Source organism: Lissotriton helveticus, chromosome 3_1, assembly GCF_964261635.1.
Source record: "Lissotriton helveticus chromosome 3_1, aLisHel1.1, whole genome shotgun sequence".
Lineage (NCBI taxonomy): Eukaryota > Metazoa > Chordata > Amphibia > Caudata > Salamandridae > Lissotriton > Lissotriton helveticus.
This window is the reverse complement of record NC_136061.1, coordinates 1552371170-1552383978: the sequence shown is the minus strand read 5'-3', so window position 1 is coordinate 1552383978 and position 12809 is coordinate 1552371170. Positions and strand designations below refer to the sequence as shown.

The following is a 12809-nucleotide window of genomic DNA, read 5'->3' as shown; positions in this document are numbered from 1 at the left end:
TCAGCACCTTTTTCCACCACAAAATCAAGAGCATCTACGATAACTTCGACGAAGACAACCAACACACTGAACCCTCACCAACCACCCCCGACACCCTGAAGCCAGCGATTGACAACTGGACAGCCCTCACGACCGAAGACACATTGAAGACAATGAAGTCAATCCACTCCGAGGCCCTCACGGACCCCTGCCCCCACCACATTTTCAAGGATGTATGACGTTACCACGCGGTACATCACAACGCGGTACATCACAATGCAAGTCGTTACCACGACTTGCGCTGTAGGGTGCTGGACTTAGGAATAGTATTATTTACTATTCCAAATCCAGCCTACGTATAGTTGGGAAGGTGTTGGAATAGTAAATCACACTATTTCTTAGTCTAGAGCGCCCTCCAGTGCAAGTCGTGGTAACGACTTGCGTTGTAAAATCTGCGTTGTGATGGCACTGCGGTGTTTTGACCGCGTAGTAAAGGTTGTTTCCCCATTTTCAACAGAGCCGCCCACACCATCGCACCCATTCTCTGCCACACCATCAACCGCTCCCTGGCAACCGCCTCGTTCCCTGACAACTGTAAACACGCTGAGATCAACCCCCTCCTGAAGAAACCCTCGGCGGACACCACCGACCTCAAAAACTACAGATCCATATCCCTGCTCCAGTTCCCAGCGAAAGTCATCGATAAAGCCATCAACAGCCAACTCGCCACATTCATCAAAGAGCACAACATTCTCGACTCCTCCCAATCCGGCTTCAGAAAAAAACCACAGTACAGAAACCGCCCTCCTTGCTGCAATAAACAACTTCTGTACCTTACTGAACAAAGGAGAAACAGCAGCCCTCATCCTCCTCGACCTCTCAGCGGTGTTCGACACAGTCTCTCACCGCACCCTAATACGCAGACTCCACGACGCAGGGATCCAAGACAAGGTCCTCGACTCCTTCCTCTCCGGAAGAACGCAGTGGGTCAGACTCCCCCATTCCTCTCAGACCCTACACCCACCACCAGCGGAGTCCCCAAGGGGTCCTCCCTCAGCCCTAGGCTCTTCAACGTCTACAGGGCTCCGCTCGCCCCCTTCGTCAGAACCTACGGACTAAACATTGTGTCATAGGCAGACGACACCCATCTCATCCTCTCCCTATCCAACGAACCCAACACCGTCAGACACAACTTTCGAGAAGGCATGGAAGCCGTCGCCAAATGGATGAAAAACAGCTGCTTACAACTAAACACAAACAAAACTGAAGTACTCATCATGGACCCAAAACCAGATGCCTGGAACAACACCTGGTGGCACCCCGCCCTCAGAAGCCCGCCCACCCCCATGGATCAAGCACGCCACCTGGGAATCATCCTGGATTCAGAGCTGAAAATGGACCGCCAAATCAACTCTGTCTGGTCCTCCTGCTTCCACACCCTTCACCTCCTATGTAAGACCTTCAAATGGATCCCCCTCGAACACAGAAAGACCATCACTCACACCCTGGTTACCAGCAGGCTTGACTACGGCAACACACTCTATGCCGGAATAAACAAAAACCTCCCCTGCAAGCTACAGAACATCCAAAACGTCGCCACAAGATTGGTCCTCAACCTTCCAAGCCACTGCCACATCTCCCAGCACCTGCGCACACTCCACTGGCTCCCCATCGAAGCTAGAGTCACCTTCAAGATGCTAACCCACGCTCACAAGGCCCTCTCATCGACACCAGACTAGCATACCTGAACAGCCGACTCAAATTTACACCCCCCAAAGGACCCTACGATCAGCCCAGCTCTCCTACGCCGTGGTCCCCCCACCAGAAAGACCAGATCGGGAGGCTGCTCCTTCTCCTTCCGCGTGGCCAGTGCCTGGAACGACCTTCCGCTCCACCTCAGATAGATAACATTGCTTCCCATCTTCGAAAGAAACTCAAAACCTGGCTCTTCGACAGACCCCCTGCCAACCCCCCACCCCCAGTGCCTTGAGACCCTTACGGATGAGTAGTCGCGCTTAACAAACACCTGATTTGAAACACCTGATGTTAACTTCCGGTTTTACTTTTCTATCATAGTGATGTGTGTCTTTTACCAATGCTATCGGATTTAACAAACATAAAATACTTCCTACTGGGACACCATCAATGGCTCAAGTTTGGGCAGCAGAATAGAAAAGGGAAAAACCCTGCCAGGGTCAATTTTAAGGTCCCACTGGGGGATCCTCGTATTCAGATAAGGGGTGACAAAAATTTACGTATCAGAGCAGACATAGAGTAACACAGGGTCCATACAACTCTCTTGAAAAAAAAATATATTTTATTTATGGTTGATCAAAATAAATTCTGAATATACAGTATGTCATGAGGGTTTATAAATCACATACATTTCTTCACATCCCACTTACTCCCACAGTCATCCAAAGCATATATTCTCACTCACAACCTCAAACAACACAATATTTACACATTCATACAAAAGACCATTAGGGGGGTACATAGCAGTCCGGGAAAAAGATTTTTCAATGGCCACTATGACTGAAACTGTAACATGGAGGCAAGGTACAATAAATAAGATGGAGAGGCTTGCACTACATAAATGCCATCCAAGTGGGTCACGCCAACGCGCGTTTCGATGCTATGCCTATTTAGGCTGCACCTTCATCAGGGCGAGGAGGGCCATGGGAGGGGGCAGGACAAGAGCAGGTACACTCTTTTCACACTGGAGGGGGCAGGAAGTAGGATCAGAGTTCAAAGGTAAACTGATTCTACGTCAGGGAGGTCACTGCGTAACTATAAGACAGGTCCTTCATGTGAGGTATGATCCTTAGCGTGGGTGGGGCAGACCGCCTCTCGTCCAATGGGTTCAATTCCAGTAGATACAGGCAAACTGTTGATAGATACCCCGAGCGGTCCTGGTTTGGAGATGGGGGGGCACGAACCGCAAGGCGGCGTCCTCTGTTCTAACAGATACAGGCAAGCGCAGGCAGATACACCGGGCGGTCCTTATTTGGGAATTGTGGACACGGACCGCGGGGCGGCGTCCTCAGTTTTAGCGCTTACACAACGGGGAAGGCAGAAATCCCGAACGGTCCTTATTTAAAAGTGGTTGGCACAGACCGCGAGGCGGCGTACTCTGTTAAGGCCGATCCACTCCAGGGCAGGCAGATATCCCGGACGGACCTGGTTCCAGGATGGTTAGAACGGACCGCGACGCGGCGTCTTCTTAGGGTGCCGTGATAGCAGCTCAAGTTTGATCTTCTTGTAATAAGTAAACAATGACTAAGTTCCCCAGTGCGTGTTCTTTCACGTGAGCCTACCTCCAGCTTCTTGAGGCTCCCCCTAGGCACGAAGCCTGTTTCCTGAAACCCAGGGGCGGCCCGCTTTGCTCCGCCGCAGCGTTTGCTCCAGTACTTCCGGCTGGCCGGGCTTGGCTCCGCCGGTCGGGAGTCCCAGGCACTACAACCCCCAGCAGCCCTGTGGTGAGGTCGCCTGCCCCAGCGTCAGCGCACAGCGCCAGGAGGCGCTTAAAGTGGGAGGCTCTGCCGAGGACCAAGTGGCAGCCCCAGTGCGTGTTCTTTCACCTGAGCCTACCTCCAGCTTCTTGAGGCTCCCCCGTGGCACAAAGCTTGTTTCCTGAAACCCAGGGGCGGCCGGGCTTTGCTCCGCCGCAGCGTTTGCTCCAGTACTTCCGGCTGGCCGGGCTTGGCTCCGCCGGTCGGGAGTCCCAGGCACTACAACCCCCAGCAGCCCTGTGGTGAGGTCGCCTGCCCCAGCGTCAGCGCACAGCGCCAGGAGGCTCTTCCTCGTCCCGCGAGGACGCGCGCGGGACGCGCCGGGCTAAGCCCGGGCAAAGGGCGGGCCCTCTGAGGCCCTCAGAGACCGCAAGAGACGGGACTGGGCTACCCCCCTTGGCTTTCTCCCAATCCATCGTACCCGGTGTAACTCCTACATCGGGTTGAACCATAAAAAGATCAACGACCTGATATATTCCTGATGGAGGGTAAAAGTAAAAGTAAAAGCAGAGCGGTGGTAAAAAAAACACCTATGAACACACGTTCTGCTACAAGAAAACAAACTGTGGCGCCAACTCCTTTACCTACCTTAACTGCAATTGATAGAATGTTGCAACAGACAATCGGGGTTGTTGTAAACGCCATTGAACATACAGAAAGGAGACTTTCTTTACCAGCTAGTATGTGTTTAATAAGTCAGTCACCTAAAGTTATTAACACACATGTGAGCGTTACAAATGAAACAACTATATCCCATGACTCTCTACTGTTGGAATCATTCGCAGGTTTACCAAGGTATGATGCAATCCAATCTGATGTACCTCAACCTTTAGAACCTTCTGTTTTCTGTGTTAGGGAGAGCAGACTGTCAATAACACCTGACTTGTCAGCTAGCATTACACCGCAGCCCCTAACGCAGAGTGACGTGCCTATAGTTACAGGGGAACTGGATGATTGTGATACTAATGCCATCATTTCAATTGCACAAATTAGTGACATCAGTTTGTTAAGCAGCGAAACTGATTGTGATTCTGCACCACCCAAAAAGAAATCTACCCAAAGTCGAAAAAGGCTGATAATTAATAATCAGGGGAAAATATATAGAAGGAAAAGGAAGAGAGCTGTTCAAACACCAGATACATATGGAAGAGAGGGAGAGATACACCTGAATAGTGGAAGCACGCACCTAAAAGATACCCATCTGAAGGAAATACTAACTCCAACTAATGTTGAGGCACTTGTAACACATTTTGACAATATGATGAAAACTTATATTGCACCAGTGATGGTATCCCTAGAAACTCTAACAACAAAAGTAGAGAACCTTGAAAAACTGGGTATAGCCAATCTGGATGTCCTAGAACATCTGGGCACGCAAGTCAGATCACATACAACTAGTGTACCCCCTGGGAGCCAGAGCAAAATCAAACCAAAGACATCTACCAGTATCCCAAGTGCGCCCACTACAATAGTAAATTCGGTAACATCTGTAAGTGCAATGCAGAGGCCTACAACCACCGCCCCTAACATAGTAGATGGGCAGAAAGTAATTGGGGGTCAGAGGTATAACAGCAACCCAGTCCCTAATAATAATAGGAGCTTGCCAGTACCAAGGCGCAATATTAACAATATCATCCCAGCCACTATTAATTTGCCACCAGAGTGCAGACCATTTGTAGCGATCCTCGCTAATGTCCCCAAACTGTTGCCCACCCAATTCGAAAATCAGGAAACCCTAAAAAATAAAATCCTACACTGGTTGGTGAAAAATTGTGGATTCCCAATACGAGGGGCAGACGAGATTATAACCACACAGAGGGTAGGTTGGGTGGGACCAAATAAAAAGGAGATACAAGGGGACTGTATAATTATAAATTTCAGAACTACTGAATGGGCGAGAGATTCGATTTTGCATGCACCGATGCCATCGAACCATGAATACAATACCACGTTGTTCCCACTCGATTATTTTTACAGGAATCAGTCAGGCAGACAAATTACTACACATACTTTTCAGCACCCAAGAGCTGCCCATATCAGTTGCCCTAATGCTACCCCCATTTTTCCATCTTTACTCACTAATATATATGACAACTTTCCGGTTCCAATTTCCAACAGGTTTCAGTTGCTCAGTTCATTAGAGGAGAATGATTGACTGTATGTCCTACCTTTGAGCCCGTACCCTGATAGTGCTGTTATGGGTGATACAGCTATCTTGGAAAAAGAGTTGGGGGACCAAAACGATGTAAAAACTGTAACAATGCCAATGTCAACCCTGTCTAACAATGAGTTTTATATAAAGAATGATACAGATAATGATGTTATCGAGGCAAATGTAAATGTTAATGTTAACACGACAGTAAGCCTAGAGGTTTTATCTTTGTCTAACCACCTTGAAGGCACAGGAACCAGTCATGCTGACTCCCTTGTAATTACTACCTGGAATATAGCAGGAATTGCTGCGAAATTATGTACTCCATTCTGGGCTAAATTCATTACTTGTGGTTATGATATAATATGCTTACAAGAGACATGGCATAGAGAACAAATAGAAGTGGAAGGTTATACCTCCTATTGTGTGGCAGCAGTAGCATCTAAGGCTGGAAGAGCAAAGGGTGGTTTACTGACTCTGATTTCGACTAAATTAACGGAATTTAACGTTAGGGGACACACAGTGGTGTGTCAGCACGCGTCTGTCTTGCGGCTAACACATAGCCACGGTAGGGATCTAATTATTGTAAATTTTTATAATAACATTGTGGGTCCTAAACGGGAAAAGATTGTCCCAGATGTTGAATGCGCCATTGAAGCGGCAATTGCCCTCTCAAAGAATAATTACGCAATACTATGGACAGGTGATTTTAACATTCAAGCTTGTAGTCACGCCCGTAAAGGGATTTGTGGTCATCATGAAGAGTATGCAGGGGGCGATAGTGTTTTTGTTAATCACTTTCCGCACAGAAATTGTGGCAGCGCACTGAATAATTTGATAGCTAAATTAAATTTGGAGCTGCTTGAATGCACAAAGAACAAAAATAACGAAAAGTGCCCAACATTTAGGGGTAGAGACGCCCAATCGAATATCGACCACATTTTGGTGTCCAATGGCTCGGTTTTCTCCAATGTTTGGGTAATAGAGCAGCCTGTGAGTGACCACAATAGCATTTCAGTGGAGTTAATGGGCTGGGGCCCAAAAACCGTTGTGCAGGGTAGGTCTGTCCGTGGGATCTCTGCTGTAAGACCAAATGGTATGAGAATCAAATGGACTAAAATTGACCCTAACAAATTAACCAAGGATGTTATTTGCAAATGTCTTAAAGATGTTGATTACTGCCTTGCACCAAATGTGATAGCGTCTGACGTTCTTTCTAATTTTTTGAAAATTACTTGCACAGTTGATAATTCTTTGTTAATAAGACATAGAAAGCCTAAAAGAAATAAAACCGTGTGGTTTGACAAACATTGTGCCCAGACCCTAAATAGATTAACAAGTGTGCTTGATGTTAAACCTAGAAATAAAGATAGAGTTACAGAAGAACGGGCTAATTATAAGCTGGCCCTGGCAACCAGGAAAAAGGAGTTGCAAAATGATGCCTGGGACAAACTCGAAATGGCCGCTGCAACTAAAAATCATAAACTTTTCTGGGAAACCATTAATGGCCCATTCTTAAAGAATGATAATATTCCTGAGGTCAGTTCCCATGTTAGTTGCCTTGCTTGGATTGCGCATTTTTCAGAGATTTTTAACTCTGATCTTAACTCAGGTGGGTCTACTTTTAATACCGACACAGTATCATGTTTTAAATGGCAGAAAATGCAGTTGTTTTTAACTTTGAGTGAGGTCACAGAGGCAATTAAAAACAGTAAGGGGGGTAAAGCACCTGGGCCTGATGGGGTACCCATGGATTTCTTTAAACACGAAACGTCTTTATGGGCCCCAATTTTAACCCGTTATTTTAATGCTGCGGTGGAAGATAGCTTACCACTGACATGGGGCCAGTCAATTATCATACCCCTCTATAAAAAAGGATCTAGGTCGGAGGCCCGAAACTATCGACCAATCTCACTTCTGGACTCGACAGTTAAAATTCTTAGTCGAGCCCTATTAGTGAGATTGGAAGCCTGGGCTGAGGAGAAAAACATCTTGTCCCCAGTCCAGTATGGGTTCCGTAGGGGAATGGGCACAATGGAGCAGTGCGTGAACCTGGAACTCATAATCGGCAAGTATACCAAAGCCAAACCTGGTAATCTTTACTTATGCTTTGCCGACTTGAGTTCTGCATTCGATCTAGTGGAACACGCACTGCTCTGGCCCATTTTATTGGAAATGGGTGCCCCCGCTGAAATTATTCATCTGCTTGCTCGCCTGTACAATAACTTATCCAGCAAAGTCAGGTTTGGAACAGATGGCGAGTGCACCCCTTTTTTTAATGTCAGGAGAGGCATCCGTCAAGGATGCGTACTTGCCCCCCTACTGTTTTCCCTTTTTATAAATCAGGTGGATATAATTTTAAGAAAAACCAATGCAGATGCTCCCATCATTAACGGTAACCCCATCCCTGTTCTTTTATACGCGGACGACGCGGTCCTCCTTTCTAGAACTCATAATGGACTGCAATATTTAATTAATCAATTCCACGTATTTATTGAAAACAGGAAACTGAAAATTAATAAAGGGAAGACGGTTACTATGGTGTGTGGTAAAAGATTAAAAAAATGCAAGCCCTTTTTTCTGGAAGGCGAGAGACTAGAATCTGTTAACAGTTTTTGTTATTTAGGCATCACCTTCTCAGGAGATGGGAGATGGTCAAATGAACAAAAAAGTGTTCTTTTTAAAATGGCCAGGAATACAAACTGTATTTTTAGATTTGCTGCTAAAATAGGGGACCGCAGAATTCATGAAGTGCTAACTCTATTTAACGCAAGATGTATTTCCTCAGCTATATATGGGGCCGGAGTTTGGGGGTATGATGCACAGAGTGCGAAACTGATCCAGGGTAAGGAAAATATTTTTTTTAAACGATTAATCTGTGCCCCAGCCTCAGCTTCAATTGAGTTAACACATAAAGAACTAGATATGCACTATGTTAATGATTTGATCGCTCTCCGTCCCCTGTCCCTATGGCGTTCAATCTGGGCAAAGGAGGAGACAAAATTTACGCAGGACGTAATAACCGACTGTATTAAACTTGACCAACGATCAAATATCCCTTGGCTGAGCCATATACATCATTGGTACAAAATACTGTATGGTTTGGACATTTTTAATAACTTGACAATGGGTTCAACACTATCGAAGCAGGAGTTGAAGGTCTCATTTTTGAAGTATACAGCTGGGATTAGAATGGAAAAATATGAAAAACAAAGTACATTCACTCTTTACCAGCAATACAACATTAATGAAGGTTTCCAATTTTACCTAGCAACAGTTAGTATTACTTCCCATCGATTTGTGTTAACCCGTTTCCGTTTAGGAATTGTGCATCACCTCGTGGCTTTTCCCGTGACAAAAAAACCTGGCACTTGTCCGTGCCCTTGTGATAATAAATCAAAACAGAGCACTTGTCATTTTATGCTATCTTGTACTTTTTATATTTCTTTTAGGAAATGTTATCTAAAACCCATCTTTTTAAAATACAATATGCATAGTATCCAATCAGCGATGCAACTATTGTTTAATTTAGAGACCGCAGACATATGTTTTCATGTGGCCACTTACATTTTAAAATGCATTTCTGTAAGAAAATCAATTATCATATGAATATTTTTTTGCTGCCAAATGTACTGTGAACTTTAAAGAGATGCCGTCGACACTATGCACTTTGTCATGTTAAATTTGCACATATATGTATGCTGGATAAAATTGCTGCTACTGTATATAATGTTCCGCTACAATGGAATAACATTTGCACTCTGTCTTCATTGTATATAGTTGGATTAAGAGCTGCTAAATTGCATATTGCACTTTAGGAAGGTTTCCACTGAACCTTGCTTTTGATTTGCCAATTTGCACATTTACTGTTACGGTAACAATACCTGGCACTTTATTTGCATATTTGCACATATTCAAAGGCCGTATAAATTGTTATTATTATAGTCAAATGCACCTTTAGAATGAGATAGTGATTAAGCTTTATACATGTCGCTAATGTATATTTTATACAGAACTATTTGTACTGGGATTTCGTGTTTTATCTTAGTATTCTGATTAGATTTTAATTGAAGCTTGCTCTTGAACTGTAATTTTATTGATGCTTATCTTGTCTGTTGCTATATGGTTGTACTTTTTTTACAAACCGAATAAAGCATCTAAAGAAAGAAAGACTAAGTTCCTCTGACACTTTAACCTTCATGTTAAATGTCAAAGACTCTGAGTGTGGTCAATGGCCCCTGGCGAGAGCACATTTTGAATGACAAAACTTACCTAGAGCCACCAGAAACGTATGTTTTGTGCCATTCACTACAGAATAGCAAAAATAGACATTATACCGTCACAAAAAGGAGGCGGGAAACAACCTTTACAATACAGTCATTACATCTCAATACATTTACAATGGAGTCATTACATCGCAACATCCTTTACAATGCATGTCACTACAATGCAGCCATGACATTGCATGTCACTACTACGCATGACACCACAACGCATGTCACTACAACGCAGCTATTACATCGCATGTCATTACAACGCATACCATTACAACGCATAGTACCCCTACACTATCCAACACTTACCCTACTGTTGCACACCGTGGAGTTAGAATAGTAATTTTTACCCCTACACTATCCACCACTTACCTTAAATGCAATGTAATGGTATGCATTGTAAAGGTATAATGCGATGTAATGGAATGCATTGTAAATGTAGTTTTAAAAAATGTGTTGTAATGGCATGCAATGTAAATGTATGCATTGTAATGGATGTTGCGATCTAAAAACTGCGTTGTAAAGGTATGTGTTGTAAATGTATGCATTGTAACGTCATACATTCAAAGGAGGCTGCTGGTTCCTTGGTAATACTTCAGTTTTCATGCTGGAGATAAGTATGTTCAACAAAGCCAACATCACCTAATGACAATTTGCATCAATGTACACTACCAGCAAAGGCTGATCAGAATGTCCTCAGCCACATGATTTTACCTTCAATTCATGCTGTTCTAATGCTTTATACCTCTACTGCTTATGGAAACTAATGAAAAAATATGTTTAAAAAAATGTCCTAAGCCAAGTGTCTAAATATAAAAACAAAAATGTTGCCATTTTGGCGCACTGTAAAGAACTGATGCTGGTAGTTCTGAAATTAATGGTACTTAATTTATCAACTTCTGGAGCGTCAAAGACTGAGTCTGCAGAGGTTGGATTTGAGCCTTTGACTTGCAGGTTGCATAAACTTCCTTCGCAGCTAGATTCCTGCCCTCAGGTCTTACAACACTCCATACTCTCTGATTCTAAGAGACCACTATGTTAATAATATTAGATTTTCCTCCACGTACCATTAGTCCTTTCTTCTTTAACCACTGCGGAAGGTGTCTGGAAACCTTTCAGGTTGTCTCTCATCCTCTTTAAACTTCCTTTCAGTTTGAAGTTCGCAATCTGGTATGAGTGGCACAGTCGTACTTTGTGGGTCTCCTCGATGTACTTCATTGCCAGTCGAATCAACTGATCCATTTCAGTTGCATCTTCCTCTGCCAATTTTAGCACAACCGGGTTGTAGGCAATATCGAACACTTTGTACAAGTCTAGGAAAATAAGTCATGGAATTGATGACAATTCAGTATGAAGCAAATTTTTAAATCAATCCAAAAATTAAATGAGGAATGTCATACTTGCAACATTTGGTAGGAGAGCAAATAAAGAAAATCTATTTCTCAAAGCCTTTTGATGTTTGCATGAAAATTTGCCATGACAAAAACAATGTTTTTTTGGGGGGGATAGGGGTGTAGCCAGGACAAACAACATCAACACACACTTAAACAGGTTAAAAAAACAGAACAAAACTAGGCAATCAACAAATAAGTATAGACGCAGCAGAACTACTTTATGGAATATAAATAGGAGTCTATTAGCATAACCAATTCTGACACTACTAGACTTGTTTCGAGTTAACAAGTCCTCCTTTTATACATTAGCTAATGGGATCTTGGGAGCCATACTTATGGTGTTATTGGCTAAATGCGTTATGTCATCAAAAGTCCATTTTGACAGGTATGTTCATGAACAGTGTTAGAAATTGAGGTTTCTGGTTGGCAGAGTCTACACCCTGTTCAATCAGAAGCCACAAATCTTAGACAGGGTACATCAGATATACAACCTAAATTAACCTGTGCCTACCCTCTGGTAGCTTGGCACAGAGCCGTCTGACATAATTTAAGAGGCAATGTGAAAAGTATTTGTGCACACTTTAATTACAGTAACACAGTGAAATCCCCATAAAAAGACTCCGCACCAGTTTAGACAAATAGAGAATACTTATCTGGGCAAAATGACAAAAATCCAATTAGTAGAAGTCGAGATATACATTTTTAAAGATTAAATCCAAAAACGGTGCTTACAAGTCAATAGCACTAAAAAGGTTTGTTAGACAGGGGTAAATCCAAAGTTCAGGTCAAACCCAATGGAGGGCAGGCTGGCTACAGGACCTACACAGGGCCGGCAGCAAATGTACCTTGTACAGAGCAAGCGCTGGCTTCAAGGACTCCCATCATCAGTTCCGATTCACACAGTTGGGTCAATGCGTCAAAGTCGAGCCTCGCAGTCGTTGTCGAAGGGTCAGCGCTGTGTTGGAATTGACCCTTTCAGCAGCGTCTCCAGATCGGTGCGGATTCATCGTCAAACCTCGCAGTCGAGACCCATGTAGTCATCAAATTGGCACTGCGGTGTAAGGTACTGCATCAGTTGCGATCGGTGCAAAGGGGTCACTGCATCAATTATTGCAGATAAAAATGCTCCAGAACCCACTTCTGAGGCCCAGGGCTAAAGGGTGCCTCTCAGGCAAGGGTAGTACTCACAGATATCCAGTAGCACCAGCAGAGTTGCAAGAATTGTTTTGTGACCCTAAGACTTCAGAGAACAGGCAGCAAGTCAACAAGCCCTTGACAAAACTTGGGTTCAAGGATGTAGAGAGCAGGTTCAGTCCATCTCAATACCAGGCAAGAAGCAGCAGACAACAGGCCAGCAGAGCAGGTAGCAAAGTGTCAGTCCCTCCTATGGCACATCAGCTCTTCTTCTAGGCAGAATGTCCTTGGTTCCAACAAAGTTCTGATTTGGTGCTGTTACGGGTCCAGTACTTATATCCAAATGTGCCGTTGACGTGGGGGA

General features: G+C 44.2%; 1 protein-coding gene across 1 annotated transcript in view; it reads right to left on the bottom strand.

Moving 5' to 3' along the window:
- Positions 1-12809, bottom strand: part of PIH1D2 (PIH1 domain containing 2) — a 262948-nt gene that overhangs the window by 24559 nt on the left and 225580 nt on the right. The window contains exon 4 of the mRNA XM_078682300.1: positions 10985-11230. Within this exon, the coding sequence (XP_078538426.1) occupies positions 10985-11230 (246 nt within the window). The remainder of the gene's footprint in view (positions 1-10984; positions 11231-12809) is intronic.